The sequence below is a fragment of the Haliotis rufescens genome, unplaced genomic scaffold (genome assembly GCF_023055435.1).
Source record: "Haliotis rufescens isolate VD_foot unplaced genomic scaffold, xgHalRufe1.0.p SCAF_22, whole genome shotgun sequence".
NCBI classification, from domain to species: domain Eukaryota; kingdom Metazoa; phylum Mollusca; class Gastropoda; order Lepetellida; family Haliotidae; genus Haliotis; species Haliotis rufescens.
Genome location: NW_025963913.1, coordinates 13,532,639 through 13,549,701, shown reverse-complemented (window position 1 = coordinate 13,549,701; position 17,063 = coordinate 13,532,639). Strand labels below are relative to the sequence as shown.

Here is a 17,063-nt window from a genome sequence, read left to right as displayed (position 1 = left end):
ACCTAAGGCACCGAGAACAATGGGGAGTCGCACAACTTGGTACTTGGGACGCAAGCGTGACATTTCGAAAGCGAGGTCCGCATATTTGCCATGTTTTTCCTCAATCTTCAATGATATAAATGAAATCATTGGTTTTTTTGCAAAAGGACAAGATCAGGTTTTATATAACAAAGGTACCAACATGTTTTATTTGAATCTCCTCTCCAGTACAAAAGGATCTCGGATTTTTGTTTGATAAATTCATCAGTTCAGCAAATTTGATAAAATTCTTGAGAAGTGGGAAAATATATCATCTAAATACAATGAAATTTAGTATTTACCCAATTTAGAAAATCAATTAAAGATGTGAAATTGTTAGAGTTTCAGTATAAATTGATATACAAAGTTATTTACACCAAAAAAAGAAGTACTTAAGATGAAATTGATGATAAAGATGTATGCTCCTTTTGCAACTGTAATAGCAAAGATCTTTTACATGTATATTGTGATTTTGAATGTGGTCGTGCCTCTTGGGTGCAAGTTCAGTCATTTATAAAGAGAAGCCTTAAACTTGACATCACTTTCGAAAGATATAGTATTGTCTTTTTTACTGATAACAGTGTTGTGAACTCTATTCTCCTAGCAGGTAAATATTTATTTATGTCTCAAGCACCAAGCAGCAGAAGTTATCCTTTGAGAACTTTTTAAAGATTGACACGGACATTTGGTAAACAGAAAACTATATTGCTTATAACAATAACACTCAATATATATTTCACAAAAAATGGAATTATTTAGTGAACATACTCTCTTGTTTGATCAAGAATCATTTAATTTCGGTTTGAAAGAATTAATTCTTTTATCTTTCTCAGTGCATCATTTTCACATTTGTAAAACGGGAATATGACAAAATTTGGTGCTTTATTCCCGGCACATTGATCAGTGTGTTGACTGAGTGGGACACACCGGCTATAGAGGGGTTCCTTGTTTGTTGTCGGTGGACTCTCACCCTCTGTCCAATGTATTCGGCTTTGCATCCAGCACACTGTATGACATAAATCAAGTTTTTGGAAGTACAATTCATATTTTCACGGACATAGAAAGTGTTTCTTTGAAAGTACAAGAACAACATTGTAAAACATGAGGGCAAGTACCGCAATTGGGTCTGTTACACTTTTGTACTGTTTTACCTTCTCGTTTTCCTTTTGAGAAAGAATCCCTAGCAAGAATCTGTTTGACATTAAGGATTGTATTAAATTTTAATTAGTTTATAAGTGACATTTTTTGTGTAGTTCTTAACAAAAGGGAGAAGACTCCCACTAGGTTTATCTTTTGGTGTGTGTGTGTGTGTGTGTGTGTGTACATTTCATGAAGATTATATTAAACATACTGCGTTTCATCCTTTTTATATGTATAACGTTGCTTGTGTAGAGATTGCCACTGATTAACACTGACCAATTACACACCTTCACATTTTCTGTATTTAATCCCTGGTACGCCAAGTAAAGGCTGATATTATGTAATTGTAGCTTGTCTATTTGTCTCTTCGAGCTAGATCAAGACAAAGTGGCCATCTGCCAGCTCGGGATTGGTAGTGAAATGCATGGGGCTTGCATAAAAGTCAATTTTTGCATGGAATGCATGCTTTTCTGTAGCAGTTGCGTTTTTGTGACTTGATTCCAATCATGTACTTCGATATTGAAAACCAGACTTTACTTGTTTGAAAAAAACACTAAAATATTGGTGTCACAGGAACTTTTGTTGTTGAGTATAATTAAAGATCAAGTTTATATTTGATATAACAAAGGTACCAACATGTTTTATTTGAATCTCCTCTCCAGTACAAAAGGATCTCGGATTTTTGTTTGATAAATTCATCAGTTCAGCAAATTTGATAAAATTCTTGAGAAGTGGGAAAATATATCATCTAAATACAATGAAATTTAGTATTTACCCAATTTAGAAAATCAATTAAAGATGTGAAATTGTTAGAGTTTCAGTATAAATTGATATACAAAGTTATTTACACCAAAAAAAGAAGTACTTAAGATGAAATTGATGATAAAGATGTATGCTCCTTTTGCAACTGTAATAGCAAAGATCTTTTACTTGTATATTGTGATTTTGAATGTGGTCGTGCCTCTTGGGTGCAAGTTCAGTCATTTATAAAGAGAAGCCTTAAACTTGACATCACTTTCGAAAGATATAGTGTTGTCTTTTTTACTGATAACAGTGTTGTGAACTCTATTCTCCTAGCAGGTAAATATTTATTTATGTCTCAAGCACCAAGCAGCAGAAGTTATCCTTTGAGAACTTTTTAAAGATTGACACGGACATTTGGTAAACAGAAAACTATATTGCTTATAACAATAACACTCAATATATATATCACAAAAAATGGAATTATTTAGTGAACATACTCTCTTGTTTGATCAAGAATCATTTAATTTCGGTTTGAAAGAATTAATTCTTTTATCTTTCTCAGTGCATCATTTTCACATTTGTAAAACGGGAATATGACAAAATTTGGTGCTTTATTCCCGGCACATTGATCAGTGTGTTGACTGAGTGGGACACACCGGCTATAGAGGGGTTCCTTGTTTGTTGTCGGTGGACTCTCACCCTCTGTCCAATGTATTCGGCTTTGCATCCAGCACACTGTATGACATAAATCAAGTTTTTGGAAGTACAATTCATATTTTCACGGACATAGAAAGTGTTTCTTTGAAAGTACAAGAACAACATTGTAAAACATGAGGGCAAGTACCGCAATTGGGTCTGTTACACTTTTGTACTGTTTTACCTTCTCGTTTTCCTTTTGAGAAAGAATCCCTAGCAAGAATCTGTTTGACATTAAGGATTGTATTAAATTTTAATTAGTTTATAAGTGACATTTTTTGTGTAGTTCTTAACAAAAGGGAGAAGACTCCCACTAGGTTTATCTTTTGGTGTGTGTGTGTGTGTGTGTGTGTGTGTGTGTGTGTGTACATTTCATGAAGATTATATTAAACATACTGCGTTTCATCCTTTTTATATGTATAACGTTGCTTGTGTAGAGATTGCCACTGATTAACACTGACCAATTACACACCTTCACATTTTCTGTATTTAATCCCTGGTACGCCAAGTAAAGGCTGATATTATGTAATTGTAGCTTGTCTATTTGTCTCTTCGAGCTAGATCAAGACAAAGTGGCCATCTGCCAGCTCGGGATTGGTAGTGAAATGCATGGGGCTTGCATAAAAGTCAATTTTTGCATGGAATGCATGCTTTTCTGTAGCAGTTGCGTTTTTGTGACTTGATTCCAATCATGTACTTCGATATTGAAAACCAGACTTTACTTGTTTGAAAAAAACACTAAAATATTGGTGTCACAGGAACTTTTGTTGTTGAGTATAATTAAAGATCAAGTTTATATTTTATATAACAAAGGTACCAACATGTTTTATTTGAATCTCCTCTCCAGTACAAAAGGATCTCGGATTTTTGTTTGATAAATTCATCAGTTCAGCAAATTTGATAAAATTCTTGAGAAGTGGGAAAATATATCATCTAAATACAATGAAATTTAGTATTTACCCAATTTAGAAAATCAATTAAAGATGTGAAATTGTTAGAGTTTCAGTATAAATTGATATACAAAGTTATTTACACCAAAAAAAGAAGTACTTAAGATGAAATTGATGATAAAGATGTATGCTCCTTTTGCAACTGTAATAGCAAAGATCTTTTACATGTATATTGTGATTTTGAATGTGGTCGTGCCTCTTGGGTGCAAGTTCAGTCATTTATAAAGAGAAGCCTTAAACTTGACATCACTTTCGAAAGATATAGTATTGTCTTTTTTACTGATAACAGTGTTGTGAACTCTATTCTCCTAGCAGGTAAATATTTATTTATGTCTCAAGCACCAAGCAGCAGAAGTTATCCTTTGAGAACTTTTTAAAGATTGACACGGACATTTGGTAAACAGAAAACTATATTGCTTATAACAATAACACTCAATATATATTTCACAAAAAATGGAATTATTTAGTGAACATACTCTCTTGTTTGATCAAGAATCACTTCATATTTGATTTTTTAAAGATTTAAATCCTACCCATTGTTTATTAATGTAACAACTAATTTCGTAACCATAGCAAACAATTTAAACTATTTTGATTATGTTTTTATGTCTTCAAGTCAAGTTCCTGACACCACTGATCGACTGAATCACTCATAAAATATAATGTTATTACAATTCTGAACACATTATACACTTGTTTATACACAGATATCGACTGTTTGAGAGTAATGCCTCCCACAATGTACAATTTAATTAATATCACATGCTGTTATGCCATACTTTCCTTAACATATTTTCTGTATACTATTGAAATGGAATAAAAATTGTTTGAAAAAAATCAATAAAAAATAACAGTAATCAAACTGATGGAGCCTAATTATGCAAACGGGTTTATGCGAGCAAGACAGTTACGAAAACGACGTAAATATGGTTGCTGCATCCCTGGGATAGAGTAACAATAACAACGTAATCTGAAATTTAAATCCTTTGAATACTCTTGAATACTCTGCAAATACAACTCCTCAAATCAAGTTGTAGTTTATCGACTTCTGTCACTGTATTTCTTCACCAGAAAAAATAAGATAGACATTGAATTGTTCACACTACTAATTGACTGAATATTGAATTACGCTGCTGTACTGTAGCGGCCTGAACATAATTGCATCAGGATGATACTGCTGGTTGACCAAAGCCGTTGAATAACTATTCGCGCCGTCGGGGTACAAGTACACACAATCAACCATGTCACACAATGTGGCCACACGACGCTCATTTAGACCACCGTGGGTCAATCTCATTCAAATCAGGTCTTAGTTCTTGCTACAGCTAAACAAAGGTCTGTGCACATCCCATAACAGGTCACGTCAGAATGACCTTTCTCGAACTTTGACCGACATATGACTAAGAAGAAATCGACAGTAGACAATCGAAAAACAGCTTTCTGTCACGTATGTCTGACTGATTGTGGTAAGCGAGGCTCTGAATTGTCGGGTGAAAGTTCGTTCTGACGTGACCCGTAATGGGATGTCCTCAGATCTTTGTTTAGCGGAAGCGAGAACTAAGATCTGTTTTGACCGTACCTGATGCTTATTGTAAGAGCTCGTCGTCGGTGCGGGTGGCCAGGCTGCGTGCCTAAGAATCCCGATGCTGTGGATGGTGGTTCATGCACATGAGTGTTGCAGCTACCGGACACCGTTATGTCGCTCGAACATAGCTGACCGCACTCCCTCGATTTGTTCAGCTCTTGGGGCAGAGATGGCTTACGTGGGCCTATTCCGGAATCCGCACAGGTGCTACAAAGTAATGTGTCTCTGCTATACATGCTATCCGTGTATTGTGAAATGATTTTATTCATAGACTTAAGCCCACCATCCCATAGAACAAAACATAACAAGTACAAATGTATATGTACAATATGTATGTATAGAAATTTCAAATATTATAATAGATGGCATGACATGGCACATACATTTAGAGAGCTGGCTAATGATACGTTTAGGGATTGAAGTCATTAGATTCACATCCGTGTTATCCATGTCAGATGTCCTTGTACAGGGTGTTAATATTATTAATTCTAGCCTTGTTTTGTTTTAAGAATTGACGAGGGTATGAGAAAACATGAGTTAATTGGCGTGTTTGGAGAGCATAATGATAACATAGTTACACAAGCATTTAAAGAGGAATGATATATTGCCCAATATTAATGTTTTAACTGTCCATATCTGTGCCATGCATGGTAACAGTCAGAAAACTTCATCATGAAACAGTTTAGATTCCTACAAGGCCACCAGTATTGTATCTATGTCAATGTTTCCCACCTCCGATCGGTTATAAATTACCGTCTTGCTCGCAAAAAGAATAGGATTTATTGTGCTATGACAAGACTTACATGCTCAAACTTATAATGCGACTATTAGGCCAGCAGAACTACTATTATTCACCTGATGATCAGCAAACGAGATACGTCGTGGAGACCACATCATTGATCAACAAATGAGATACGTCGTGGAGGCCACATCATTGATCAGCAAACGAGATACGTCGTGGAGACCACATCATTGATCAGCAAACGAGATACGTCGTGGAGGCCACATAATTGATCAGCAAACGAGATTCGTCGTGGAGGCCACATCATTGATCAGATAAAGAGATACGTCGTGGAGACCACATAATTGATCAGCAAACGAGAAACGTCGTGGAGACCACATCATTGATCAGCAAACGAGATACATCGTGGAGGCCACATCATTGATCAGCAAACGAGAAACGTCGTGGAGACCACATCATTGATCAGCAAACGAGAAACGTCGTGGAGACCACATCAGTTGATCAGCAAACGAGATTCGTCGTGGAGACCACGTTTGTAATTACCCGAAAGTGTCCTCATGCAAGAAGCTTAAGGCAATCGGCTTTCTCGTGTATCCTGTACTACAGGCTGTGATTTTGGTTACACTTTCAAACAGCTACTTATGTATATGTTTACAAAATGTGAAAAAGGATTTATATAAGTTATAAGCGTAAAGAAATATAAGTTAACAGTACAATCATCAAAGAAAAACCTTATTGTCTACCACAACTGGCGCACTGACGTCATACAATAGATATAAAATTGTTATAGGGTCACAGGTTTTCCTGTCCGTCCTTTGTGACGGTGTCCATCATTTATCATGAAGGATTGCTGATTGACGCCCTAAGCGACATGCCACTTGTGATGCATGGCCAATCTTAGCTTCATTATAGATTATAAAGGCATAACTTTAAAAGTTAAATTCAATGAATTCATGTTCATGGCATGAAATTGTATTATTTAAGAATTGACTTTCACGTTGTGTGAGTTCATTGGAGTATGGACCTTCATAGAGTGAGGGCCAAACTGTATGAACGTCGGAGCTTGCGACGTTCTTCGGTTACTTCGCTTAATTACCATATATAAAACTGTATGCTTCTACTTGTACAATGTATTGAACTTGGCAGTCACTTCATGGACTGGGCCATGGTCCTGGGACCCCCAGTCACACTCTTGATCGATGTCTACAAGTGTCCACTAAATAAAGGCTCTACTTACAGTAGGAAGTGTGGCATAGTTGTGATCCCCAATGGTCAATTTGTTACGCTACTACAGCCATAACTAAACTTTGGGTAAGTACTTGGCGAAGTCACAACTGGTGGAGAATCCGGGCAACACCAGTGGGCAGCCAGAGAGTCTCCTCCTCACCTTGGCATTAATGTCGCTTTCGCTCATTAGATACGTGTTAATTAGATGAAGGTATTTCATTAGATACATTTTAATTAGATGAAGGTATTTCATCAGATGCATTTTAATTAGATGAAGGTATTTCATTAGATGCATTTTAATTAGATGAAGGTATTTCATTAGAAACGTTTTGATCAGGTGTCTCATCAGATATATTTTAATTAGAACGAGTGAGTGAGTTGGGTTTAACGCCGCTTTTAACAGTATTCCAGTTATATCACGGGATGTCAGCTTAATGTGGGAGGAAAGCCCGAAGAGATGCAGGTCTCAGACGTTTACTATTTTAATTAGATGAAGGTATTTCATCAGATACGCTTTGATCAGTTGTCTCATTAGATACATTTGATCAGGATCAAGGTATTTCATCAGGTGAGCTTTGATCAAGTGCCCCATTAGTTATATTTTAATTAGATGAAAGTATTTAATTAGATACGTTTTGATCAGGTGCCTCATTAGATATATTTTTATTAGAGTGAGTGAGTGAGTTGGGTTTAACGCCGCTTTTAACAGTATTCCAGTTATATCAAGGGAGGTCAGCTTAATGTGGGAGGAAAGCCCATAGAGATGCAGGTCTCAGACGTTTACTATTTTAATTAGATGAAGATATTTCATCAGATACATTTTGATCAGTTGTCTCATTAGATACATTTGATCAGGATCAAGGTATTTCATAAGATGAGCTTTGATCAAGTGTCTCATTAGATATATTTTAATGAGATAAAGATATTTCATTAGATACGTTTTGATCAGTTGTCTCATTAGATACATTTGATCAGGATCAAGGTATTTCATCTGATGAGCTTTGATCAAGTGTCTCATTAGATGTATTTTAAATTAGATGAAGGTATTTTATTAGATACGTTTTGATTAGATGTCTCATTAGATATATTTTAATTAGATGTAGGTATTTCATCAGATGAGCTTTGATCAAGTGTCTCATTAGATGTATTTTCATGAGATAAAGGCATTTCATTAGATACGTTTTGATTAGATGTCTCATTAGATACATTTTAATCAGATGAAGGTATTTAATAAGATACGCTTTGACTAGGTATATCATAGATACATTTTAATTGGCTGAAGTTATTTAATTAGATACGCTTTGGCTAGGTATATCATAGATATATTTAAATTAGATGAAGGTATTTAATTAGATACGCTTTAACTAGGTATATCATAGATATATTTTAACTAGCTGAAGGTATTTCATTAGATACGCTTTGGCTAGGTATATCATAGATAAATTTTAATAAGATGAAGGTATTTCATTGGATACGCTTTGACTAGGTATATCATAGATACATTTTATTAGATGAAGTTATTTAATTAGATACGCTTTGGTTAGATGACGTAATTTAATTAGATACGCTTTGACTAGGGATATCATAGATATATTTCAATTAGATGAAGGTATTTCATTAGATACGCTTTGGCTAAGTATATCATAGATTTATTTTAATTAGATGAAGTTATTTCATTAGATACGCTTTGGCTAGGTATATCATAGATATATTTTAATAAGATGAAGGTATTTAATTAGATACGCTTTGACTAGGTATATCATAGATATATTTTAACTAGCTGAAGGTATTTCATTAGATACGCTTTGGCTAGGTATATCATAGATATATTTTAATTAGATGAAGGTATTTAATTAGATACGCTTTGGCTAGGTATATCATAGACATATTTTAATAAGATGACGGTATTCAATTAGATACGCTTTAACTAGGTATATCATAGATATATTTTAATTAGATGAAGTTATTTCATTAGATACGCTTTGGCTAGGTATATCATAGATTTATTTTAATTAGATGAAGTTATTTCATTAGATACGCTTTGGCTAGGTATATCATAGATATATTTTAATAAGATGAAGGTATTTAATTAGATACGCTTTGACTAGGTATATCAAAGATATATTTTAATTAGATGAAGGTATTTCATTAGATTCGCTTTGGCTAGGTATATCATAGATATATTTTAATTAGATGAAGGTATTTCATTAGATTCGCTTTGGCTAGGTATATCATAGATATATTTTAATTAGATGAAGTTATTTAATTAGATACGCTTTAACTAGGTATATCATAGATATGTTTTAATAAGATGAAGGTATTTTATTTGATACGCTTTAACTAGCTATATCATAGATATATTTTAATTAGATGAAGGTATTTAATTAGATACGCTTTGACTAGGTATATCATAGATACATTTTAATTAGATGAAGATATTTAATTAGATACGCTTTGGCTAGGTATATCATAGATATATTTTAATAAGATGTAGTTATTTAATTAGATACGCTTTAACTAGCTATATCATAGATATCTTTTAATAAGATGACGGTATTTAATTAGATACACTTTGCCTAGGGATATCATAGATATATTTTAATTAGATGAAGGTATTTCATTAGATTCGCTTTGGCTAGGTATATCATAGATATATTTTAATTAGATGAAGGTATTTCATTAGATTCGCTTTGGCTAGGTATATCATAGATATATTTTAATTAGATGAAGTTATTTAATTAGATACGCTTTGGCTAGGTATATCATAGATATGTTTTAATAAGATGAAGGTATTTTATTTGATACGCTTTAACTAGCTATATAATAGATATATTTTAATTAGATGAAGGTATTTAATTAGATACGCTTTGACTAGGTATATCATAGATACATTTTAATTAGATGAAGATATTTATTTAGATACGCTTTAACTAGGTATATCATAGATATGTTTTAATAAGATTACGGTATTTAATTAGATACACTTTGCCTAGGGATATCATAGATATATTTTAATTAGATGAATGTATTTCATTAGATACGCTTTGGCTAGGTATATCATAGATATATATTAATTTGATGAAGGAATTTAATTAGATACGCTTTGACTACGTATCGGATTCGTTAAGTAATATATCAAAAAGATCTTCTTTTTGAGTTGTCTTAAAATTATTTTTGAGACTTAGTCCTTTGGAATGACATTGATCCATGTCTTGAGTAAGAAGATAGAAATACCGGTACATGAATATAATGTTCCCATGGTTATTGCCGCTGCCTGATGTATTTCATCACAACCAGCGTCTTGCAAATAACCTGACAATAATTTAAACCATAATAAACTTGTCTTATATAAGTATATATAATATCCAATTAGTTAGACCATACAGGCACTAAAGGTCTAAATTACTGAAAACACAACAACCTTGAATCCACCTTGACCCATGCCGTATTATACCCGTGAAGATCCCGGGTAGAATAGGTCTTCAGCAACCCATGCTTGCCGTAAAAGGCGACTAACGGGATCGGGTGGTCAGGCTCGCTGACTTGGGTGATGCATGTCATCGATCCCAATTGCGTAGATCGATGCTCATGATAGTAATCACTGGATTGTCTGGTCCAGACTCTATTATTTACAGACCGCCGTCATATAGCTGGAATATTGCTGAGTGCGGCATTAAACAACAAACAAACAACCAATTATGGCGTATAAATAATAAACAATCCCTTGGCCTGCTTTAAAAGATGATAGTGGATACATGTGTTTAAATTGATCCAAACCAATCTAGATAATGAAGTTGCAAACTCTGTGTTACACGGGAAATCAGCATCAGAAAATATCAGAGGAAAGAAATGTTTTGTGAACTGATAGTCAAGCGGCGGGCGTGTGTGATAAAGACCCGAGAAGGGACTGCTAAGACTTCCATTTGGCCCGAACTCAGTCTGTGTTTGAAGCACGTGTTTCTCCACGGACTGCTGAATAACCGCGGAAACGTATCTCGAAAAACACCGAGCAAGCTCGGACAAATGAGGAGAAACCCACTAGTTTCGTATTCAGTTTTTCTCTCGGGAAGGCGGTAATACACGCCACACGCCATCCCACTTTTTTAACTTCCTAATTTTGTAATTTTCAAAGAAATATTGACAACAAATAACACCACGCTACAAATACTCTGAGGGTTTCTATGAAGCGATCTCTCCTTGTTTACAGTCCTGTGTCAGATAAACAATAACAACCACAATATGACTGTTGTTTGACGAATGAAGAATTAACTAATCTCAATTGAATGATATTACATTAACCTAGAAAATACTGCATTTGCGGGACTCAAAATGGGTTATTTCAATCAATTCTCTTCTATGCTATTTTCACATAATATGAATAATTAATATTAATCAAATGAAAAAATTGCCTGGTGATATTTTAGCGATTTTACGGTATGTTCTGATAAGAAAACAAACGTAAATTATGCTATCAAGAAGTAAATATTTCCTTAAGTTGAACACGACTTCTTTCATTAGGTGAATGTTAGTTTTGAGCGACACACTGAGAAAGCTCCGTGTGTCTTAGCTTCACCGAATAGTGGATATTACGGATGTGAATCGCGTAGTGGCGACCATTTGTGAAGTGTGGGTGAGGATACGGGTGTGACGGGATTCTGTCCCCGGATCAACATGCAGGTGATACCCCGGAACAGGTGTGTACAGAGGCCCGTCCCCCCACCACGGCGACGCAAGCCGGCGCCTTGTGAGTAACAACAAGTTTATATCACCTAGATTTTCATAGAAATTGTCGCAAAGGTAATTGTCAGTCCAGAGTATTCACGAAACGAACTGATGATATATAAATCACACATAGACAACACATTACTTCATCGTTGAATTTCTGGATAAGAGGGAATACGAACGTACGTCTGTCTTTGTCAATACGCTTACGCCGCCTATATACATGGTATCATTCAATGTATTTTTGTACGGGTTAACTTGTCATGGTCCTCATGTTGATTTGATTGTGAAGCCAACACACACAGACTCATCTTTGTTTACATCAGTATGTACACTCGCTCTTCCCCGTCTTTCTATTGACGGACACACTCAGTGGTAACTGACCACAGCTGAACAAGGGCGGTCCAGGTGTATATGCAACTTCTCATATGTGCACAATTGAAACTTCCTTTGATGTCGCCCATGTATCTATGCATTCAGTTTCAACACTGAATGTATCAAGCAAGATCAGTTTCCGTCTATGTATGAGGATATTGAAAATAACATCGAAACACGGTCGATTGCAGTCTACATGTGCAGTTAACATAGCTGGTGGGTTTCACACTGACGCTTGAACAAAGACCGCCTTCACTTGACTCAAGCCCTAAATTTTCACGAGTGTTCTACCACACTTAATAATCTGATCTAGAGAAATCTCCGCCATACACATGCTCAGCTGTTGGATAATGTTACAAATAGGAGATACTATATAGGTGTGCTATATGAAGTTCAGCTTTACCTTACCTTCGTACTCACAGTAAGTGAGACCCAGACCCAAGAGAAAAAAATAAAAAGGAGTCCAACTCAAGTCTAGAATGATTTGGCAAGTCTAGATTGTCTCAGTTCCTGATATTAAGGATTGTTCTGGGCTCAATTTGGATTTTATTGTCTATCTTTGTAGACATATATTTTGAAATAAGCTACCTTTGTTCTGGGACTAAATGTCAGTCTAACTCATAGTAGGTTGTGTATAACTAATTGTGCATAACCTGCTGTCTGTTAATTTGACAAATTTAGTCTCACGCTTATATAAGTTTGAACCAATCAGTATGTTTTGAATATCGAACAAATAACTATATAGGTATTTTGGGGCAACTCTGAAAAGATGAAACTCGAAATTTACAATGTGAATCCCCCGTGACAGACTTGACGTCGTGACGACAGTGCGACGACATCGTGGAACTGTTTCATGTATTACAAACAAAGAAACTGTCACACTGTTACGTTGATATTAGAAATAACAGGGCGGCCACTGACACGCAGTTGATGCAACAACCATGGTTGAATAAGTACACGGCTAACTGAATATCGTTTTAGCAACGTTGTCATCGTAAATATCAGGACAAGCTAGGGGTTGATAGCATGAACATCGATCAACGCCATCGAGGATCGGGTTGGTGGGGCTGGGATTTCATATATTTTTTACTTGAAAGCATCAATGTAATTTTGAGGTAGACATTTTTTTCAATAGTCTGGGTAATAATAATTTTTTCAAGAATGTTCGATACAATTATGTCACAAAATAGCACAGCCGGTCATGATGGGTTTTTTTCTTCTTAAGATTGTTGCTGATGTTTGTGTTTTATTTTAGATTTTTCTGGTTGCTGTGTTCAACCGATTATTACATAACCGTCTCACGTCCGTTCTGGTTAAAGTTGCCCTTCCTGTTTCTGTCAGCCAGGAAGCAGGAAAAATTCGGTTCCAATCAAAACAGTTCAAGCAGTTTTATAATTTCTTCTACCCTTAAGTTTCTGTTTCTTCTCGAATTTCAAAACTTTTTGTCTGTGTTAATAAAAGAAGAACGCGCGTGAGAATTAGGGGAGTCATGCTTGCATGCAGGGTAATCATTTTCGCGTGCGCGGTGAGTAGGCGGGAGACCTGGGGCCGGAGTGGGGGTGGGGGTGGAGTTCATACTAGAGTTTATTCCAGACCATAACGCAAGATGGTATGGTAGTATAAATTAGCATACTGTGTGTCTGTGTCTCTGTTCCTGTGCGGGTCGGGGGTGCTTTGATCATTGCTCCACGCCAGTAGCGTTACCTGGCTCAACGGGTCGCACACATGGAAATACTTAATGTTTATCCCATTTCAGAACTCTTGGTAGTCATGGAAACCGTTTCTTAAACATTGATTGACAGTTGAAGTAGCGTCCCATCTGAACCGCAGCAACCCCCTAGAACTTACCCATCTGGCAGATTGAGTCCCCCCTCCCCATCCAGTTCCCCTCCCCTTCATAAATCTGACCCTAACAACTGGTTGCGCGTTTCGTTCAGCGGGTCCCTCCCTGGGGTATCGGGTTCCCGTAGCTTCAGCGAGTGCAGAGTTGTGTGGGCTGGCATTGTCACCGAGTCACTGGAATACCTTGAGGTTCTTCTCACATTGAGTGTACAGTGTCAATGAAAGTGCAGGTGGATACACACACGTTACATAAGAAGATAACTGGGCCTCCGTATTCACGAGAATGTGTTTTAGTGTTGGAGTTGAAAGGTAGAGGCTATCTGGCTGTTGTGTTTCTGTGACTGTTACGATGGGACAGGAGTTTTCCGCGGAGGATCTGCGAAACTTTCAAGGGCTTGATTTCAATCAGCTGAAGAACGGCATTGACAAATGTAAGTGGTAGTGGGAAGATGGTGGGCACGCACACCCTGGTGTTATCCTGAGCTTACATTTATGGAAAGCTTAAGTACCAGTCTTTTCCGTTTTTGCTGTATTTTTTATGAATTCAACTCGCCGTGGAAATGTTGGTAGACGTCATAGATATCTATTAGAAAATAAAGTCTAACGAGATCAAATGTTTTTTTCGCAATTCATATATATTTCCTCGAAATCACTTGCACATCTTGTTAGATGCCCGAACATATTTCTGTTAACAACACCACTTTTCTTTTAAAATCTTTGATCTGTAATTATGTTTTCTTTCTAAACAGCCCTGAGGTTTGAAAACAGACGGGTCGTTGTTGCATCTATCATCTGCTCTGGTCTCCTACCCTGTGTTTACTTGTTGAGAGTTGTTTATGTTTGTAAGAAGTTTTGCCACATGTATTTGATTGGCACGCTCTGTACAGGTGTTATAGAAAAATATATTTTGGCAATGACTTCAGAAGTAAGAATAATTTAAGCGAGATATAAAAGAAAGAAAATGTCTTCATTTTTCAACGAACTCAATTGAACTTAGACTTGTCAAACTATTATGGACCTACATTTGATTTGATATTTTTTTCAAAATATCTGTTTCTGTATGACAGACTACCATGCAACGTCTAGCCGCTTTAGATATGAAGATAGGGATGTTTACGTCAATTACTATTTATCAACGAAAGCTTGTCGACATTTCGAAGTATATGCACACGTGCAGCTGTGAGTGCACGCCGGGTCTCTGACTGTCTAATTCTGCATAAACCCATCTGCCTGCCTCTAATGAAATCCATTGAAATCCACATAAAGACAGATGTGTGGATTCTACACGTGTTTTAAAGCATGTATGACATCTTAATGGGTATGTGGTCTTTCATGTACAATGTGGACGAGACCGCGGTCTCACCGATGTGTTTAATGTAGTCCAGACAGTTGACCACAGGCGCCCGTGCTGACCATGGTCACCTGGCGTTCACATCACTTTGGACATGTCCAGACCTTCGTTATGGACAGGGGTCAGTTTCACCCTTGACCTTTGGCCATGGGATGCCGGAACGCTGGCATGAGAAGTCAGATATGTGTTTATAAACCTACACCCGATGGCGCACAGGTGAAAGGTGTTCGTCAAAATACGGAATGCACTTCCATGGCAAACGTCAAAAGATTGTTTTACTTGTTTGGTATCCACTGGCGGCCTTGACACCTGAAAGAATATATTTATATTTTAGGTTTCTTTAAATGTCCGTCTCACCTGTTCAAATGTTATGTCATTAGTAGGATACTCAGACTGGTATTCCAGGCTCACAGCGTACGCTGTCTCATATTCATACATAGGCGTATGTCACATTTTATGTAAAAAATAAACTTTTAACAATAAATTTACAATAACGGTATTTTGTCAAGTGGTATGTTTGAATTTAATCGAAAAAAATAAATGGTCCCCGAATATTCTTTCGTTTTTTTAATGCTTCAGACTGTTAAAGAAAAAAAGCTGCCTGCCTCAATAAATAAATTCTTGCAAGGTGTTTTTTTTTTCTTTTTGTAAATTTAAAATACTTTAACACTATAACTGGTTTTGTATCTGTAGATAAAAACAAAATCTAATCTTGAAATAAAATCCCTACATGGATGCAATGTGTGAAGCCCATTCCTGGTGCTCCCTTCCTTCATATTGCTGGAATATTGCTAAAAACGGCGTAAAACGGTCCATATTTTCAAAAATGTCGTTCATTCTGTTATTAGATGTATTTGGATGAAAAAGGAAGGAACAGTTCACACTATTTTTATTTATTTCTCCGCTTTTCATGTAAATACAACGTCATTGGCTTGAAAATATGCAGTTTTTTGCAATATCTATTATTTTCGAGGGCCCTATGCGTGTGTATGAAGGCATGTGTGACTTGCCTGTTGGAACGTTTATGTGTAGCATCTGATAAGCTGGCAATCTGTTTCCGTGATCACGTGACGAGCTGTTCAGCCATCTGTACTGTGCAAGGGAGGCTAACACATGCTTTTTCTTTAAACTTTTCCTTCAGAAGTTCCCATCTGTTCTGTTGATAGGAAAATGTGAATGTTTGTTTCCCGTACCAAAACAAACAACACTGTGCATTATGATCCTGATTTAATGTTAAACCTGGGTACTACGAACTTCCGCACAACGGACACCTCTTACCTCGGACAGTAATACACGTGCTGGCATCATGTACTACTGTATAAATCTGCCATGTCGTGTTTGGAATAACCGTTAAAAATGATACATTTCCACACACAAAAACTTTATCCGGTTTCAAAAGGATTCTTTTAGGGTATATAGAGAGGCCAGTTTGACACCAATGGGATACGTCTTGGGGTACTCCCGGGCGAATGGACCAGCGCCAGTGTGTGGACGCCATCACGGATGCCATGAGGCACGAAGTTTGCCAGACAAGGAATTGTGACCCCGATGGTCACCCATCTTTAGGTCTTGTACCATCTTTTAAAGTATGTAATAGCTACGTTTACAAAAATGCAACTCTAATTTACATACGTTTACGACAAAACTTATAAGACGACTGACCCGTGAAGA

The 17,063-nt window shown here is 36.3% G+C and overlaps 1 protein-coding gene and 1 long non-coding RNA gene across 2 annotated transcripts in view; both read left to right on the top strand.

Moving 5' to 3' along the window:
• Positions 1–100: 100 nt before the first annotated feature.
• Positions 101–3,806, top strand: LOC125383236. Its single transcript, XR_007222730.1, has 2 exons — positions 101–173; positions 1,787–3,806. It is a non-coding gene; the product is annotated as an uncharacterized LOC125383236 (long non-coding RNA).
• Positions 3,807–11,754: 7,948 nt separating this feature from the next.
• Positions 11,755–17,063, top strand: part of LOC124140104 (FYVE, RhoGEF and PH domain-containing protein 2-like) — a 128,140-nt gene continuing 122,831 nt past the window's right edge. The window contains exon 1 of the mRNA XM_046507477.2: positions 11,755–11,846. Coding sequence (XP_046363433.1) covers positions 11,774–11,846 — 73 coding nt within the window. The 5' untranslated portion in view covers positions 11,755–11,773. The remainder of the gene's footprint in view (positions 11,847–17,063) is intronic.